This window comes from Rattus norvegicus, chromosome 10 (assembly GCF_021556685.1).
Source record: "Rattus norvegicus strain SHRSP/BbbUtx chromosome 10, alternate assembly SHRSP_T2T, whole genome shotgun sequence".
Classification (NCBI taxonomy): domain Eukaryota; kingdom Metazoa; phylum Chordata; class Mammalia; order Rodentia; family Muridae; genus Rattus; species Rattus norvegicus.
In genome coordinates, this window is record NC_141543.1 from 75,691,668 (window position 1) to 75,710,015 (window position 18,348).

The 18,348-nt window shown below is 46.4% G+C and overlaps 3 protein-coding genes across 7 annotated transcripts in view; 1 reads left to right on the forward strand and 2 right to left on the reverse strand.

Moving 5' to 3' along the window:
* Myo19 (myosin XIX) overlaps nucleotides 1–2,321 on the forward strand; it is a 29,435-nt gene extending 27,114 nt beyond the window's left edge. For all 4 annotated transcript variants that reach the window (XR_015630914.1, XR_015630915.1, XM_087573707.1 and 1 more), the window contains 2 exons: nucleotides 396–695; nucleotides 1,562–2,321. Coding sequence is in view for 2 of the 4 variants with exons in the window: in XM_087573707.1 (XP_087429833.1) it covers nucleotides 396–695; nucleotides 1,562–1,693 (432 nt within the window). In the remaining 2 variants the exon portion in view is untranslated. The remainder of the gene's footprint in view (nucleotides 1–395; nucleotides 696–1,561) is intronic.
* The window catches only part of Pigw (phosphatidylinositol glycan anchor biosynthesis, class W), a 33,278-nt gene extending 30,798 nt beyond the window's left edge, over nucleotides 1–2,480 (reverse strand). The window contains exon 1 of the mRNA XM_087573503.1: nucleotides 2,394–2,480. The gene's annotated coding sequence lies outside the window, so the exon portion shown is untranslated. The remainder of the gene's footprint in view (nucleotides 1–2,393) is intronic.
* Nucleotides 44–10,335, reverse strand: Znhit3 (zinc finger, HIT-type containing 3). Of its 2 annotated transcripts, XR_015630916.1 has the most exons (6): nucleotides 10,232–10,324; nucleotides 10,054–10,085; nucleotides 8,452–8,526; nucleotides 7,448–7,528; nucleotides 2,394–2,832; nucleotides 44–728 (listed from the first exon to the last, which is right to left on the reverse strand). XR_015630916.1 is itself a non-coding variant. In NM_001398850.1 (5 exons), exons 1-5 carry the CDS (start codon nucleotides 10,315–10,317, stop codon nucleotides 2,651–2,653), a joined length of 456 nt encoding a protein of 151 aa, NP_001385779.1. In that variant the 5' UTR covers nucleotides 10,318–10,335; the 3' UTR covers nucleotides 2,139–2,650. The 2 variants fall into 2 exon arrangements, 1 of the variants encoding a protein (NP_001385779.1); NM_001398850.1 differs by lacking the exon at nucleotides 44–728 and having other exon boundaries at nucleotides 2,139–2,832; nucleotides 10,232–10,335.
* Between the last annotated feature and the right edge of the window lie 8,013 nt (nucleotides 10,336–18,348).

Consider the following 18,348-nt stretch of genomic DNA (forward strand, 5'->3'; position numbering starts at 1 on the left):
AAGCTGCCTTCTGACCTTCACAAGCATGCTCACACCCAACACATACACTACATACACACGTCACCTTTTATTTTGTTTTGCTTTTTTTTTTTTTTTTTTTTTTTTTTTAAAGATTTATTTATTTGAGCCACCATGTGGTTGCTGGGAATTGAACTCATGACCTCTGGAAGAGCAGTCGGGTGCTCTTAACCGATGAGCCATCTCTCCAGCCCTTTGTTTTGCTTTTTAAAACAGAGTTTCTCTGTATACATCTGGCTGCCTGGAATGTAGAACAGGCTGGCCTAGAACTCAGAGAGATATGCCTGTTCCTGGGTGCTGGAATTAAAGGTGTGTACCACCATACCCAGCTATTTTATTTTTTTAAAGAGAGCTAAAAGGGATGTTTTCTCTTTAAGATCAGAATGGCCTGTCTTGCCTCTAAAGAACTGGATGGTATGGAGGAAAAACTCATGCCTCAGGCTCCCGGTACCCTGCGTTCCTCGCTGTCCCCAGCACACACTAGGTTCCTGGGAGCAATAATCCACCTCTGGCCCCTGGGACTGGTGCTAGCCAACTCAGCTGATGGCATGCGTGGCTTTCAGAGGAAACTGGTAGCCCATGCCTGCCTTCGGCTTCCCGCAAGCGGCCCCAGCAACAAAGTCCAGACACCACAACAAGATCAGGCTGGTATCACATCCATCAGAGCACTGCCCCAGGTATGTTCTCGTTCTGGGATAGTCATGGGAGACCTGTTGAGAAAGGCAGGGAACAAAGCTTGGAGCAGCACCGGGCTCCTAACCCTGCTGGGTAAGCCAAAAACTACAGGTGTGGATTACTGCCATTGTTTCAACTAATGACCTGGACTCTTAAGAGCCTTCAGTTCTAGAACCCTTCCAAACAGTGTGCCTTTGAAGGCTTGGCTCTGCCCCACAATATGAGCTCCTCAGTTAGGTGTGTATGTCACACAGCCATGTGTCCTCCACCATGTGGGTACAAGCAACATCCTACAGGGTAGGTGTGTAAAGACTAGAGAGTGCCATGGTTAGCCTACGTAGAACATAATTAGTCCTACTTGTAAGAATTGAGTGTGGCTATAATTTGTCACCTCAAATGAAACTGCATTTGGCAGTTTCTTAGATTTTATCACATGGTTCCTGGTTGTCAGCCAACGTATGGCCCAGCCCTTTGTGTTGTAGAGTCTGTTCCACTTGAGAGCAGACCCTCACAGCCTGGCCTTAGCTCAGCCCCTTCCCTGGATAACCTCGGTGATGGCACATCTCAGAACTTCCATATTCTCCTCTGTAAGCCTGGGTTAATACTTAGCCTAGTACAAGGGACCAGAGGAAAGAAATGCAGTCAACAAGATGCTATATATGTATAGACTATCTCTCTGAAATTGACAAGGGGTAAACAGAAGTGTTCTGATCTTCCAGGTATAACTAGTCACAAGATGACAGCCAATACCCTTATAGTAACAGACGCCTTCCTAGTATTTCCTGTCTCACAATGAATGGATGTGAGACTTTATTCCTATATTTATCTGAGTCCTGCCACTCATAGGATGCATCTTCTTTCTCCCTAGGGCTCAATAAAGTTCCACTGCAGGAAGTCTCCACTTCAGTATGCTGACATCTGCCCTGACCCTTCAGCCTCTAATGTTACTGGCTTTAATCAGATTCTGCTGCTAGAAAGACACAGGCCAGTCCAAGTGTGACTCTTCTACCCCCACCTGCCTGAGTGATCTTTACTGCTTTGTTTCCACAAGCCCTTTTCCTGCCAGCTGCCTTGCCAAAGACATCTGATCCCACACACAAGTGCCAAGCTATTCCCACAGCAACTCCAACTGACTCCAACTGCACGTGCAAGCAGATTCCAGCCTAAGCCAGGGCTTCATGGCCAAAGTGCCACCCTCCAGGGCTATGGCCTCAGCACTGGCAGGATCTGGGGGTGCTGGGTACCAAGCCAGGATTAGGGCCACAACATCCCAGCTTACTGTCTTTAGGCTCAGACTCATCAGATGTAACTGTCCATCCAGAATGTCACTACAGCAAGATGGACACTGGGCCATCCACAAGCACTTTAAAGGGCCAAGTCACCCTAAAATTGGCTCTAGAATTTTGGCTGGGGGAAAACTTGCATATAATTCATTAAGGGAAGAATAATATTTAATAAACTGATTTATTTAATGTTACCAAGGACAATGAACAATACAGGGTCAAGAGAACCACACCTTAAATTTCTTAACACTATCAGTTTTCGATTCAAATGGATACACTTGGTATTTATGATGTAACTCTGAACTGTACAAGAAATAAAATTTAGACCCACCATCTAAATATAAATAGCCAACTCTCTAAGTACTTTATGTATGTAGTTTCCCTGTATATATGATGTGTACCACATGCATACAGTACCTGCAGAGGTCAGAAGAGGGTGTCCAATCCTCTGGAGCTAATTACAGTTGTTAAGTAGTCAAGTGGGTGCTGGGGTCCTCTGGAAAAGCATCAGCGCTCTTTAGCTGCTGAGCCATCTCTCCGGGCTGCAAGTTTCCTCTTCACAAAGGCTCTGCAGCGAGCGCTGTGATAGAAAAGACCCACACGTGCTACCACAGCCTGAAAACCTCCTCCTCGGAGCAGTGGGCGGGCGGCTTGAGCAGACAGCATATCCAGTTTTAAGAATCTTTGTTCTGGGATGGTTCCACAATTCTTAAACAGCAGTCTGCAAACTCCACGAACAGGGGCTCCTGCATGCAGGCTTTCATCAGCTTCGCCTTGTTGTCGCCCTGATCAAGGCTAATCATCAGCTGCCTCAGGTGCGGGTTGAGCAGTAAGCTTCTTAAAGTTTCTGATTTACCTTAAAGATCAATACCAGCTTTAAGTTCAAGTGGCTGAAATCTAAGTGTTTCCAGTGTAATCAACTATGAAGAGTTTATATCTCCACCACTATGCTGTCACCCCATATCCTAAGATTGTACAACCAACCAGCATCAAAACCTAATACACACCTTTAATCTCAGTACTCAGGAGACAGAGGCAGGTTAATCTTTGAGTTCAAGGCCAGCCTGATCTATAAATCGAGTTCCAGGACAGTCAGAACTACATAGAGGAACCCTGTCTCAAAAAACAACCCCTCCCCATAAAAAAACCCTTTTAAAATCATCTGTACCAAATGTGAATTTTTTTCCTTACCATAACTACATGTACGTATTTGCATCCAAATCTAGTTAGATGATTTAAAGTGCATCAGTTATATGCATTGTGCCGTTTTTGAGAAACAGGTTCTGGAATCAAGCTGCCTTGGACATCAGAAAGATTACTGTATCACAAATTAAACTTCAATATACATGTGAACAAAAGAGATGAGCTGGAGAGAAAATACAATGGTTAAGAGTACCTGCTGTGCAAAGCATGAGGCCCAGTGTTCATATTCCTCCACCCACTTAAAGGCTAAGCGTGGTCCTGTGCATACCTATAACTCCAGCACTGAGCAAGACAGACAGGTGGGTCACAGGGTTCTGCAAACTGCTAGCCTAGCCAAGGTGTGAGCCAGGTTCACTGAGACTCCACCTCAAAGGAGTAAGGTGGAGAATGACAGGGGACACTCAATGCTTCCTCTGGCCTGTGAGATTAGCACCAATAAGAGTTATCTGAGGAGCCATCTAGGAAAGGTGAGCTAGATGGTGACTTTCCCAGAGATGACCCACTGTCTTTGCATGGTCTGTGATGGATGAGCTCAGAGAATCAAAGCCCCAAGAGACTTCACCCCAGGACTGCTTCTTGGAGCTGATGTGCCTTTCCTGCCACTATTACATAGCCTAAGGGTTCCTGGGCATCAGCCCACCCTATTGAGCACACTTCCTGCAGATAAACATGAAGATGAACTTCCATAAATTAATGCTATTTAGATGAGTTAATGATTTTATAGAATTTCTGATTTGATTCAAATAACTTTAGGAATAAAGTTTTAAAAGATGGTTTTAGTTTTTCTAGAACGATGTAATAAAGTCAGAATCAAGAATAAATTGTGCCCACTCCTAGTAGTAAGTAAAGGCTGAATAATAATAAATGCAATAAGCCTTCATTCATAATTACACTGAAAAGAGATACAGACTTGGGATAAATTTGTTCTCAAGGAAAACATTCAGGTCCAAGAATGAAGCCACCGGTGTGTACTATAAGGCAAGACCATGTAAAGACTGTTGCTTTGAACTTACAACTTTACCGGACAAAACACTGCTTTGAACTACTAAGATTGATATTTGAACTACTGATATTCTTCTGAAACTCCCCTTTTAACATCTTACCTATGAGGTAATTCTTTCTTACGTAGAGAACTTTTTAAGCTATACAAAGGCTGAAAGCAATAAAGGAAGGTGGTGTAGCCATTTTCCACTTCGCCCAGTGTATGTGGTCTGTGAGTGACAGTGACTCCTTTCCTCTCTGGTTCAAAGAGCTACAATCTGAGCCTACCCTGGCCAGTGAGAGGCTCCTCACCAGAGAAAGGAGCTCTAGCAATAAATCCTTTCACTTAATTACCCGACGCTAAATGCATGTGTGGATTCACCAGAGTTTAACGCTTAAGTACAGAACAGTAAGAAAGAGTTAAGTCTCCAGCATTTAATAAAGCACAGATTTGTAAAGTAGAGAAAGCAGAGAGAGAGAGAGAGAGAGAGAGAGTTGCAGCAGTCTTCAGCCATAGAATAAGAAGAGTGTTAAGTCTCCAGAAGCCATCAGCTGCTAGCAATCAGTACAGTTAAGAGTTACAAAGCCAGAGACTGAGACCATCAGTCTTTTGGCCTTCTTCCGACACTGTGTCCCACCTCAGCTCCCAACCCCAAAGGCCAGGACAACTCCACAGCATTCTTACAAGGACCACAGCAGCAGTGCTACAAAACTCTGCATGATTGAGCTGGCGAGATAGCTCAACGGTTAAGCACTGGCCTACAACTCTATTCTCCAGGACGGTCCGACTCCTCTGGTTCCTGTGGCATCAGCATTCGTGCACACGATTAAAATGTGGGTGAACACCATACCCCCTCTGGTGATTACCCAGTCTTTTTTTATGACTGCACTGTAAACTGAACATTGAAGACAGGAATACAGGTCTCTGTCCCACAGACTGCTGTAAGGCCAGCAAATCAACTGTTCTCAAATGTGACTATAGTACTAAAATACCAGTAAATCTAAGGTACTAAGGGAAGCTAGAAAACTTCCTAATCTGGGGCTAAAGGAGAAAGGTAAGCAAAGAAAATGAACTATATTTTGAAGAGCAGAATCATGCCAACCTGCAAACCAGTAGGATCCCAACATAACATCTGGCATGTGCAAAATGGGAGCTCTGAAACCAATATGCTGCCAGAATCCCATGGCTAGACAAGACTGCATGCTACATTGCATAGTAGCCTTAGAAACAAGCCCCAAATCCCAGCACTGCAGAGGAAGAGGCAGGCAGATCTCTCAGAGTTTGAGGCCAGCCTGGTCTATACAGCACATTCCCAGCCAGCCAGCCAGCCAGAACTACACGATGAGACTATCTTAAATAAATAAATCCCATTTGTGTAACACCTGGAGGCCAGAGGTCCACAGTGTGTTTCTTCCTCAATTGCAACTGTCCTCTACTTTTTTTTTGAGACAGGGTCTCACAGTGTGTAGCCCCGGCTGGGAGTGCTGAGATAAAGGTTCATGCCACACAGTCCACTCCACCTTAGTGTGTGTGTGTACGGGGTGCGGGGAACACACACTGCAGCGTCTCTTACCTATTTAGATAGACTGACTACCGACAAGGTACTGGGATCCTCCTGTGGCTACCTCCCTAATGTTAGGATTACAGCACCTAGCTCTTTTCCTTGTTTTTAAATAAATAGAGATGCTACAGGTTAAAGACAAGTCATAAAGCTTATACTGTAAGCACTATCAATTAAGCAATCTCTTTACCTCCTTAAAAAAGAAAAAAAAAATCCCATTTTAAAAGGATAAAAAGAAGAGCTGGCAAAGGCTCAGCAGGTAAAGGTGCTACTGCCAAGCCTTGATGACCAGTCCCGTCCCTGAGACAGAGCTGTCCTGACTTCTCCATGTGCCCACGGGGCGGGATGCACTGACAGAGAGGTGCCTCAGTGGTCACATGCACTCGCTGCTCTTTTGGAAGACCTGTGTCAGTTCCCACATCCATGCTGAGGGGCCCACAACCCCTCAGCTCCAGGGAACACAACACCCCTTCTGGCCTCCACCAGTCCCTGTACTCAGGTGCACAGAATTTAAAAGTAAATCTTTAAAGATAAACTAAGAGCACTGGCAACTCTTCCAGAGGTCCCGAGTTCAAGTTCCAGTAACCACAGAGTGGCTCACAACCATCTGTAATGAGATCCGATGGTCTCTTCTGGTGTGTCTGAAGACAGCTACAATATACTCACCTATAATAAATAAATATATATATGCGCAAGTGAGGTGATTCAACAGGTAAGGACATCTTCTTGTGCAAGCCTGGTGGACCAAGTTTGATCCCCAGACCCCAGAGTCAGAGGACAGAAATGACTCCTGAAAAGCTGTCCTCAGAACTTCACCGCACTCTCACACACAGTACACAATAGCAATTCTTCAAGATAGAAACAGCATGAGGTCATGGAGACAGGAGGATGGCATCATGTCCGAGGCCAGTGTGGTTTACAGTGAGTTCTAAGCCAGCCAGGACTGTACAATAAGACTCTCTCACAAAAATAAAAAAAAATAAAAATTAAGAGAGAATCTATCACCCAGAAGCAGAGGCCTTGCCTCAGTAGTCCTGATATTCGAGCTTCCTACTGAAACAACTGAGACCCAACCACATTCTATGCTAAGGAAAAAATGGTGTCAGAATACTGTCCAAGAACAGTCATATCAAGGGAATTTTCAGAATTTATGAGAAAACTCTCAAGAAACAAGACTTTTGTGACCTCAGTTTCTTCAATAACACGGCTTCTTTTCTTGGAACATGTTTTCATGTCCCTCCCAGGTGTAGCCAATAGTTTACATCATTCATTACAACTGGTTATTGTCATTTCTTTATATGCCTCTATGGAAAACCATGTTTCTGCCAAGTGCAGCTTGTCTGTGTGATCGGACACTTTAGTCGGGTGACTCTTCTTACCACTGAGGGTAAAGTGAGCCACACAAAGGTGGCTGTTGCATGAGATTTTGGTCCATGCTCCACTCTCCCAGGCTTCACTGCCTTTAGAGCACAAACAAAATGGCTAACAGTTAACAAGCCGGGCTGGAGAGATGGCTCAGCGGTTAAGAGCACCCGACTGCTCTTCCAGAGGTCATGAGTTCAATTCCCAGCAACCACATGGTGGCTCACAACCATCTGTAAAGAGATCTGATGCCCCCTTCTGGTGTATCTGAAGACAGCTACAGTGTACTTATATATATAATAAATAAAATAAATCTTTAAAAAAAAAAAAAAAAAACAGTTAACAAGCCTAGCAAAGACTTACCTAGATTCTTTAAACTCTGCACAGACACTCTATCGTCTTCCTCATCACTGTTGAGGAAATCAGCTATAGAGGAGTCGTCACCTGAGGAGTGTAGAGCACAATGTCAGGCCTCAGAAAGCCAGGGCAACCATGTGGGCAAGGTATGTGCAGGAGTGCCACAGTGAGGGCACACCAGTAGTCATGTTCAAATACAAGGACAGCTTGCTTCTCTGGTTTCACAACTAACTAAAGGGAAGGTGGCAGAATGCGGGTGCTTCATGCTTCCTATGGTCTGCAGGCAAGGAGTCTGGTTTGCAGATAGCACACTACCTGCCCTCGTCACGATCCAGGGCTATGACTAAACTAGGCCCTATAAAACCCTGACAAGCATAATACCCACGCTTTCAGCAAAGGCAGATATGCCCAAGCCCATACTAGGCGTTCCTCAAAGGACACATGGCCCAGCTCTTTTGACACTTAAGAACCTCTATGAGGCACAAAAGGGGATGCAGATCCACAACACCCAGGAGGTATTACGGACAAATGAAAGCATGGGTACGTGAAATACATGAGTGGAATACAGCCTGTTACCGCTCTAAATCTGAGGAGACTCCAGCAAGGAGGTGACCCAGTTCAAAGGAAGCCTCCTACGTGAGACTAACCCCAGGCCCCAGGGCCCCCTCCCCAGGGCCATGCTTCAGGATGCTCATGCTACCACCTGCAACAATTTGTGCTCCACCCTGAGACTAGGGCTGCTGAAATTGCTGCTCCCCAAAAAGGCATCCTCCTGTATCCTGCCCATTTACCACCTCTCCTTTCCTTCCCATTTATAGCTGAGATCCCTTCAAGGTCGCTTGTTTAAAATCCACCACCATGCTAGGTAGAGGTGGTACATGCCTTTAATCCCAGCACTCAGGGGGCAGAGAGGAAGGCCAGCCTGCTCTATAGAATGATGTCCAGGACTACACGGAGAAACTCTGTCTCAAGAAACAAACAACAATAACAAAACAACCCAACCACCTCACCTTTGTTTTCCTCAGTCCTTACGGGAACCACTGTTGGGCTTTTCTCAACAGGACGTGCTTCAGAGTTGCACTGCTCTGAGAGAGACATAAATGTCAGGCATACCCAAACACAACCCCTCCATGCCAGCCAACAAGGCTGCAGATCCCCCATCAAGCCCAGTGTCCTGAATGTGTCCTAGGTAGAGAGAGACGCAGAGGGAGACACAGGTCAAACCAAGCGAGCGGCCAGAGAGAACCACGAGTAATTCTGAATCTGGCAGAAGGGGTGAGGAAGCTAGCTGAGCTTGTGAACTGAAGTGGTTATGAGCTGTGCCCCACCCCCACACTTTCACAGGCCCTTCCCCAGGATTAATGGCAGTGACTTCTATAAGCACAACAGTTTCTCAACAGTTGCACACACTGCATGTATGTACCATGAGCCACTAGGAACAGAGACGGGAAGGACGGTCATCACTTCCAGGTCAGAGGGGTTTAATAACCGTGGAAAACATAGAGAAAGTGAGAAAAGTCTGGTTTAAGTCTACCTGAGGAAGCCCAGAGACGTAAAGGAGAGAGCTTTAGCAGGCAGAACGAAAGCATCTTGGCAGGGATAGGTCTGTGCCCCGGACGGAGGGGGGGTGTGGAGGGGAGGGGGGGGGGGAACAGCACAATGTGAGAGGGAGAGAGACTACCTACATGCATGCAGTGCTAACGAAGGCCAGAAGAGGGAGTCAGAGCCCATGAAGGGGGAGGGGTATCAGATCCCCTGGGACTGGACCTACAGGCTGCCTCCTAGTAGGCAGGTGCTGAGAACCAAACTCAGAACCTCTGGGAAAGCAACAAGAAGATTTTAACGGCCGAGCCATCTCTTCTGCTCCAGCTCTTTTTCCTCAACAGGTCAGGAATTTATTTTAGCCAGTTCTGGTGGCATATGTCTGTAGTCCTATAATCCTAGCATTTGGGGACGAGAAAGCATGACCGTGATAGATAAGCCTGAACCTGTCTCAGCTGGGCGGTGGTGGCTTACACCTTTAATCCCAGCACTTGGGAAGCTGAGGCATGGGGATCGTGAGTCTGGGAGTAGTGTAGGATACATAGTGAATTTGAAATACTCTGTCTCAGCACAAAATAAAACAGCACTTGGGAGGCAGAGGCAGGCGGATCTCTATGAATTTGAGGTCAGCCTGGTTTACAGAGCGAGTTCCAGGACGGCCAGCGCTGCGCAGGAAAATCCTTTATTGAAAAGCAAACAAAAGAAAAAAGAAAGGAAAAGAACCTGTGTCAAAATATCACACACAGAAATAGAAAACTTCTCCTATTGTAAACAATAAACAACCACTATTTTAAAGACAACCATTGCTGGTTAATTTACCTCAGCCAAGGCAGCTTCTGCAATAGTGAGGGGCTACACTAGAATGTTGTCAAGACGAATAAATTAGCTAAGACTTTCCCAAGAAAGCAGTTGACTTGCTTTGGGCTGTTTTGAGACAGGATCTCAGCCTGTAGCCAGGCTGGCATTGAACTGGCGGGAATTCTGCTTCGGGTTCCTGCGTCATGGGACTAAGGGGCATGGGGCCTGCACAGTACAAAGAAGGAGCAAGCGACGGTGATCCGGAATCTTACCTTTGTGCTTCTGGAAACAGGCGACCGAGCAGCTGTAACAAGAGAGAAGGTTCGGTCAGCACGAGCGACCGCAGCACGCATCCCTGGCCCGCAACCACCGGCTGCAGTGCGAGCCTCCCGCCCGCAACCCGGGTCTCCCTCCGAACCCGGTACCCAAACCCCACAAGCTCTGTCTCACTAGGGCACGCGGCAAGCTGGGCAGCGGTATTTCGGCTTCTCCGAGCAGATCACACAGATCGCAGTCTTACTATTTAGCGACGCCATGACTTCCCAGACGACTCTGCGCTCACCCTTTTACCAAAAACGAGGGCCAATCACAGCGCTCCGCACTTATTGGCAGTCAGAAGCAATGGATTGATCCTGTTCTCTGTTCCAGGCCTCACATATAGAGTGTCGATACAGTCGATATGTATTTAGAGCAGCTGCGTCAGGGGGTTTTCCAACGATTAGATCAGGCCACGGAATTCAGGATTCTTTTGTCTCTTCATCCCTAACACTGACATCACAAGTGTGCACCACCATGCCTAGTCAAAGACATTTTTAAAAAATTGTTTGTATACGTGTGCGCCTGTGTCGGAGTAAGGGATGCCTCTGCCCTAAGAGGCTAGAAAAGATGTCAGATTCCCTGGAGCTTTCTAATGGGAATGTTAGGAAGCAAACTCTGTAACAGCAGCTAGCGCTCCTTACCGCTAAGCTATTTCTCCCAGCCCAAAAGACATTTCTTGAGGTTGAGCCGCTGACAAATGCTTATTGAATCTCAACTGTGAGTTCTACACTAGGGGTGGTTAGAAAATGGTCTCTTCCCTAGGACCATTAGGCTTGAAGTGAAAACAGAATGGGGAGAGGTTGAAGGAAGAGACTGGAATTTTTTTTTTTTTTTTTGGTTCTTTTTTTTCGGAGCTGGGGACCGAACCCAGGGCCTTGCGCTTCCTAGGTAAGCGCTCTACCACTGAGCTAAATCCCCAGCCCCGAGACTGGAATTTTAGTGTCAAGCCGTGCATTTGCATGACTCTGAAAAGGAGCGTTCTTTAACTATTGCCCCTAGCTTCTCTTGTGCTTCATGCCACTACTAGCCATGGCGGGAGTGGACTGACCATAGAGCAGATCAGTGGCTAGGCTAAAGGGATCCAGGCTAACGCGTCAGAAAAGATGGGATATAACTAGCCTCAAAGGCCGTTATAGACTTTAGTTACAGACATAGTCATGGTTGATTAGTTTCTTGAGACAGAGTCACAGCTGGTCTTGAACTTGTATGTAGATTAGGCTTGCCTTGAATTCATAGAGATCTATCAGTTTCTGCCAACTAAGTACTGTGATTAAAGGTGTAGACTATTCACCAGAGAAGACTGCTCAGACGTGGGTTAAGCCAAATGGAAGTCTACATTAGCGACTACACTGAGTGTTTGGGATCCCAGTGTAGCATTGAGCTGTTCTCAGGTTGAGCTTTTGAGTACAAAAACCTTATCTGTTAACATACTTGAGTTAGCAATCATTAGCAGAAGCAGAACTACAGAAGCTAGAAAGCTAGGTAGTACATTAGAGACTTACCCAGAATGATGGGCTTTGAGAGATTAGGCCTTTGTTCTAGTTTTAGCAGGTGGTGCTGTCTACATTCTGAGTTTTAAAGCCTGAATTGAATGTCCATCATGGAGTCAGTTGTGTTAAGAGTCTGTGTTACAGGGTGTGTCACCACACCCTACTTCAAATCCTGTTTTTTTAGGAATCTTGCTCCTCTCTGAAGCTCTGAATTTGGTCCAGCCTAACCTCAGCTTCCAGAACCTTAAATCATGCCCATCGCCCCCAATGCCTGCTCCTCTGTGTGGTCCATTCGGGCTCTAGGGTCCTTTGTTTGTCTGTCTGTTTGTTTTTGGTTTTGTTTTTGTTTTTTGAGACATGGTTTCTCGTATAGCCTTGGCTGTCCTGGAACTCACTCTGTAGATCATGTTAGCCTTGAACTCACAGAGATCTGCCTGCATCTATTTCCACCAGCCCTGCTCTAGGGTCCCTTTTAATAAGTGTGCCCATGAGCATCTGAGCCTGCTGAGATGGACCTGCTGCAAACTAGGACATGCCTGAACCCTGACTCCCATTCTTTGAGGGTCATAGAGGGCTTGGTTGCTACCTATGAGCCCTATTATCAATGAAAGTAGATGTTCAGATCTAAATTGAGCTATTGAAAGGCAAATAGAAATCATACATAATTTTTAACAGGTAGCTGGCAAGAGGGCTATTGCCATAATCTTCAGAAGGATTCTACTCTCCTGGGTCTCTGCTACTGACCCCATCAGCATAGGCTACTAAGTGTCGGGTACGTAGCTCAGGACAGCCCAGTACAATTCCGTCTGCCTCCGTAGGAAGTATGGGGAATGAACAAGAATCCTTCTTCAGTGTCACGGAACGGATGGAATGCTGTCCAGGCCCTAAACCATGTCCTTCCGCTAAAGCAGAAGGCCCCTTTGGCTCATTCTTTGCCTCTGTCAGCATGTCCAGAGCTTGCTTAGAATCCAATACGAATCCACACTGACCCGATAACCCTTTGACTTCCTAGTCCTCAAAAGAAGCACCACTTCTGGTTTGAACACAAAGCTTTCTAGAAGGTCCAAATTAAAGTGGAACAACCAGAGAAGGGCAGCAACTGATCCATGATCGCATTTGAATCTGTGTGCTATGTGGTAAGGGTATAAAATGTCTCCCACCACACCAGATTTTATTGTGTATTTGTACGTAGAGGCTGAAACTGGGGATCTCTCCTACGCACACTCTCTGTGGTGGAGATGCTGCTCCCTCTATTCTGGATGCCCCTAGCTTCAGAGATAACTGTCAGTCTTTATCCAATGTCCAGGACAGGAAAGGAAGTGTGATGGGGACCAGGCAGGGGAATACCGAGGACGGTATGATTCCAGTTGTCCACAGTTGAGATCCCAATGGGAACACCCTGGCTGTCTATGAAATACTATTAAACCCATCTTAGATGCCTCATAGTCCTCCACAAGAGCCTGAAGAGCAGTGAAAAACCTTGGAGAGAAGCAAGACAGCAAAGAAAGGTTTCAGAACTCAGGCACCAAGCCAGCAGACAGGCGCCTGGGAGACTCTGGAGCCTCTCGCAGTGTTGCACACCAGCAACAGCCACCGCTAGAGGGCGCTGCAGGCCGCCTTTGCATTGGTGTAGCGCATACTCTTAAGAGCCCAGCTCACACCCCACTTTATGCAGATTAAGTTGGCAGTTTAGAAAAGAGCTAGACTGGAAACTAAGCCGGAGCTCATGTAAACTCCAGGAGAGTGGTAGTCCATCTGGAAGCTGGCCACCTATGTTAGCCTAATCAGAATCTGGCTGTGCTTGGGGAACTTGGAGTTATAACTAGAGCAGGGTTTCTCAACCTGTGGGGTCGTTATCGGGGCTTCCTAAGACCATCAGAAAACAGATACTGACATTACGGTTCATAACAGTAGCAAAATTATAGTTATGAAGTAGCAACTGAAATAATTTTATGGTTGGGGGTCACCACAACATGAAGAACGGTATTAAAGGCTCCCAGCATTAGGAAGGTTGAGAAGCGGTGAGCTAGGGCAGATCTATCTGTTCTTGAGAGTGGAGATGTAGTTTCGTTGGTTAACATCAGGAGGTCCTGGGCTCAAGCCTCAGCAATGCACAAGTCTGACATGGTGATGCAAGCCTCTAATCCCAGAATTGGAGGTGGAGGCAGGAGGATCAGGAATTCAAGGCTACATAAAAAGTTTGCCTGGGATACTGAGAGTCCATCACAGTGTATACTCTTCTCACCTGTACCGCCTATGCTCTTACTGGAGACCTGGGGTTAATAAAGTTGTTTGGAAGGGTTGGGGATTTGGCTCAGTGGTAGAGCGCTTGCCTAGCAAGCGCAAGGCCCTGGGTTCGGTCCCCAGATCCGAAAAAAAAAAAAAAAAAAGTTGTTTGGAGACATGTGGAATGGCTCAGCGATTAAGAGCACTGGCTGCTCTTCCAGAGGTCCTGAATTCAATTCCCAGCAGCCATATGGTGGCTCATGACCACCTAGAAAGAGATCTGATGCCCTCTTCTGGCATGCAGGTGTATTGCAGACAGCCCTCATTTACATAAAGAAATTAATTTAAAAAAAAAAAAAAAAAAAAAGGTCGTGCTTTGCTCCATTCTGGCTCCACTCTGCTACTCTAAAATATCCATCCCGTGCTCCCACTGAACGACACTGAGAAACGGTGGTCTCAGGAGAGTGTTCCCGTGGGCTCACCTGCTCACATTCATTTCCATCCGTAGGAAAGGGTAGGCCCCAGAAATGGCTTAGCAGGCATAGGTGCCAAACCTGAAGATCCCAACCTGGTAGGAAAGAACTGACTCTGGCAAGTTGTCCCCTGACTCCCACACATACCTCCCCTCCACACATAACTAGCAAACATTTGTCCCCCTGTTGAGGAACGATGCCCTCTCAAGGTGAGGGGTATATAGGGTCTCATAGAGACCAAGATGGCCTCCAACTCACTAGCCAAGGGTCGTCTTGAATTTCTGACCCTCCTGCCCAACACCCTGAATGCTGGGATCCTAGGCACATGCTCCCACATCAGGGCTGTGTATTGCAAGCAGCCCCTATGGTCCTGAAAATTCACAGCAAAGGGGATGGACCATTGTATTTTGGGAAATTTCCAGAGTGGGTGTAGGCTGGTCCTGTCTGCCCTTGCTTAAAGCACAGGGATTCTGTTCGTCAACTTTTTACAGGACCTAATTCACTGACTCATCCACAGAGCTGGACACTAACGTGGGAATGGGTCAGGAGGAACCTCGTTAAATTCAGGCTGCAATCCCAAGGGTGGGTGGAAGCACATAGCATTCGAACTCTAACCATCAAACAACCATCACTCATTTCCTTTTCCGTTCCCCTGAAAAGGAGTTGATAGGCTCAGGGTTTCTCCGAAGCAGCCATTAGGTGCATTTAATTTGCCGTCCAAACTATGACTTGTTTTCGCAGTGCTCAGGGCTGTGTTAGTGCTTGGCGGATAAGCTAAACCCGTGATAACGCTATCAGACACCCTGGCCAGTCCCGCTGACCTCCTCCTGAAGACTGCTTTCCAGGCCAGTGTTCCCGCTCACTTTCACCCCTCCCTTCCCTGCTCTCTACTCATCTTCCTGGAATTCTGCATTTCCTGGTTGAGGCAGTACATTTCTGTCCCTCCTGTAGCTCCCAGTAAATGTGTCCTTTCTTCGGAGAAATGCTTCCTGTCAGGCAATGGCAGGCACACGTATTCCTCATTCCACCTGCTTGCTAATCCACATTGCTCTGAATTTTGTAGTAATTTGCATCTGCCCCCTACTAGCTGTACCCTGTCCTTTATGCCTCCAACATCCTTGGTATTCATCTCAGCTGAGATTCCGAAGTAAGAGGCCTTGATACTTCTTTTTAGGCAAGACAGCTTTTGCGTGTGTGTGAACTTTGTTTTTTTTTTGACAGTCTTGCTATATGGTCTGGAACTCATGATCCTCTGTGTCCTGGGAATTCCAGCCCAGCCAGAGGTACACAGAGAGAGCCCGTCTCTGCCACATCCAGCTTTGAATGAATGCTGATGCCACTCAACGGTTTTATAGTTTATTTGGCAGCAGTGCTATTTTGCAAGTGCTCGATGGGCTGAGGTAATTTACAAAAATAATCATTTACAAAAATGATTTCTCTGGAAATGAGACAGCTCATAAACATGAGCACGATTCCATAGAAATGGGGACAGCCTTCCCCTGGGTCCTGGTAGTGGTTGCTCATAGATGGGTGTGAGCATCAAGCTGTAAGAAGTACAAGGGTTTAAAAAAAAAATGCTGGAGACGTGGCCTGGTGGTTAAGAGCACTTGATGCTCTTCCAAGACTTCCCAGGTCTAGAACCCAGCACCCACACGGCAGCTCACAACCATCTGAAACTCCGGTTCCAAAAGTTCTGATATCCTCTTCTGACTTCCCTGAGCATCAGGCATGTGCACACATACATGAAACATACCTGCAAAGCAAAACACTCATGCACATGAAAATTAAATAAACAAAACAAATTATACTTATATTTTGAAGTATAAATATATGTAGTGAGGGGTAACCCTACCTTGAAGCCCTTTCCACTCGGTCTCTGGTTGTTTGTCTTGCTTTTCCTCAGTAGATCTGCAATTTTACCAGGTGTAATGTCTCATACCTTTAATTCAAGCATTCAGGATACAGAGTCGTACAAATACTGCTGTCTGCCCACTGTCATCAACTCTGCCTGAGGCAGAGTCTCTCACTAAACCTGGCTATCAAACCCCAGGGATCCTCCTATCCCCACCTCTGGCATTTCAGATGATAAGTACATGCCACCATTCCTCCCTACCCCCCAAACAGATTTACTGATCTCAATGAAGTTCTCTATAAAGTGACCTGGAGCCTGTGAAAAAAGTCTATAATTCCAGTACTCGGGAGTCTGAGACAAGGAGACGTGGATTTGAGGCCAGGCACTGGTGCACGGTTCTAGGTAATGCTTGACTACACTATTTGGTTATTGTGCAAAACTGACAAAAGCCCAGACAAAACAGCTGTGACTCTTCCTAACTTGGCACCTTACTAACTTTCTCCCTTGGTAAGGAAGGTCATCCAAGTGGAAGATTGCACTCTGACCATTCAGTGAGTGGCTAAATTCTGGAGCTTCTGTAGTTTTACAAAGTAGTAGGTAGGGTTGAACCCCCAGGCCAGGCTGTTAGTGGATTGGTATGGGGTAGTTGTCCATATGCCCTCCTGTGAACCACCTCTGACATGCTGTCTTGTTTCTGGCATCATTCTCAGGGTGCCCCAGGAATGTGAGTGGGGTCAGAGGTTAGCTTAACTACTTCATGGGCTAGAACAGATGGTCTACTCTGCGTGCTCATCTCACCGGTCACCATGACAGCCCAGATGACGTCTTATCAATGTGTGCACAAGACTCCAACAATGGATGGACTGGTCATGTGCCCCTCAAATACAGCTCCAAGGTAGCCTCCATCTGGCCCACTGGGACCATGCCTGTTTATGTCAGTGCCAGGGATTCCAACCTAAGTTTCCATACTTGCCTGGAGAATGCTTTCTCCCCAGCCCCTGAAGGACTTTTATATAGTCTATACAGAAAGAAAATTCAGTGCCAACAATTGAATGCCTTTTTAAAAAAAATTTTATGGGGGCTGGGGATTTAGCTCAGTGGTAGAGCGCTTACCTAGGAAGCACAAGGCCCTGGGTTCGGTCCCCAGCTCCGAAAAAAAAAAGAACCAAAAAAAATTTTTTTTATTAGTTTTTATGTATATAAGTAACTTAGCTATCTTCAGGCACACCAGAAGAGGGCACTAGATCTCATTATAGATGGTTGTGAGCCACCATGTGGTTACTGGAAATTGAACTCAGGACCTCTGGAAGAGCAGTCAGTGCTGTTAACCGCTGAGCCACCTCTCCAGCCCGATTGAATGCCTTTTGTTCCCAGTGTATTTATAAGCTCTGAGTGCAATGAATCCCCAACTACAATGGCAGACGGACACAGTAATTACAATGAAATGGAATGCATTTGATGTGGAAGTCACCTTAGGCTGACGCTGCCTGGTGCTGACATGTCAAAGGTGCAAGGCTCATAATATTCCTGAAAGCCGTTTACATGTTAAAGGAAAAAAAGGTGGCTTTCACCCAGCTCTTCTGCTTCTGCGTTAACTCAGCATGGTTTCTTTTCCACCTCTGTTGCACAGAGACATCTATGTTAGGCATGGTGGCACACAGGAGGCAGAGGCAGGTGGATCTCTGTGAGACTGAAGTCAGCCTGGTCACATAGCAAGTCCAAGACAGCCAGGACTGCATAGAGAGACCCTGTCGCAACCCAGGCTTCCCCTGCCACCACAAAAAAAAAAAAAAAAAAAAAAAAGAGGAGGCATCTACAGGACTGAAAAGTTCAAAGTTCAGGGTGTACACTAGATGGTCAGTCTCCAGACGGTAAGAGCACATGAAGGCTCAGGTTTGATCAGTGACCTGCAGGGCCCTTCCTCTTTGGGCCCTGAAGACTGTTAGGAATCTCTGAGCTGCTGAACATTCCAGAACCTGCCCCACTCTTTTTTTTTTTTTTTTTTTTTTATTAACTTGAGTATTTCTTATATACATTTCGAGTGTTATTCCCTTTCCCGGTTTCCGGGCAAACATCCCCCTCCCCCCTCCCCTTCCTTATGGGTGTTCCCCTCCCAACCCTCCCCCCATTGCCGCCCTCCCCCTATAGACTAGTTCCCTGGGGGTTCAGTCTTAGCAGGACCCAGGGCTTCCCCTTCCACTGGTGCTC

Bases quoted from the DNA above. Each gene is read 5' to 3' on its own strand.
- Znhit3 (NM_001398850.1), bottom strand. From the start codon at position 10,317: ATGGCGTCGCTAAATAGTAAGACTGCGATCTGTGTGATCTGCTCGGAG. The intron at 8,527-10,053 runs GTAAGATTCCGG...TGTCTCTCTCAG, and splicing joins CTGTTTCCAGAAGCACAAAG to AGCAGTGCAACTCTGAAGCA. The intron at 2,833-7,447 runs GTAAGTCTTTGC...TTGATCTTTAAG, and splicing joins GCAGAGTTTAAAGAATCTAG to GTAAATCAGAAACTTTAAGA.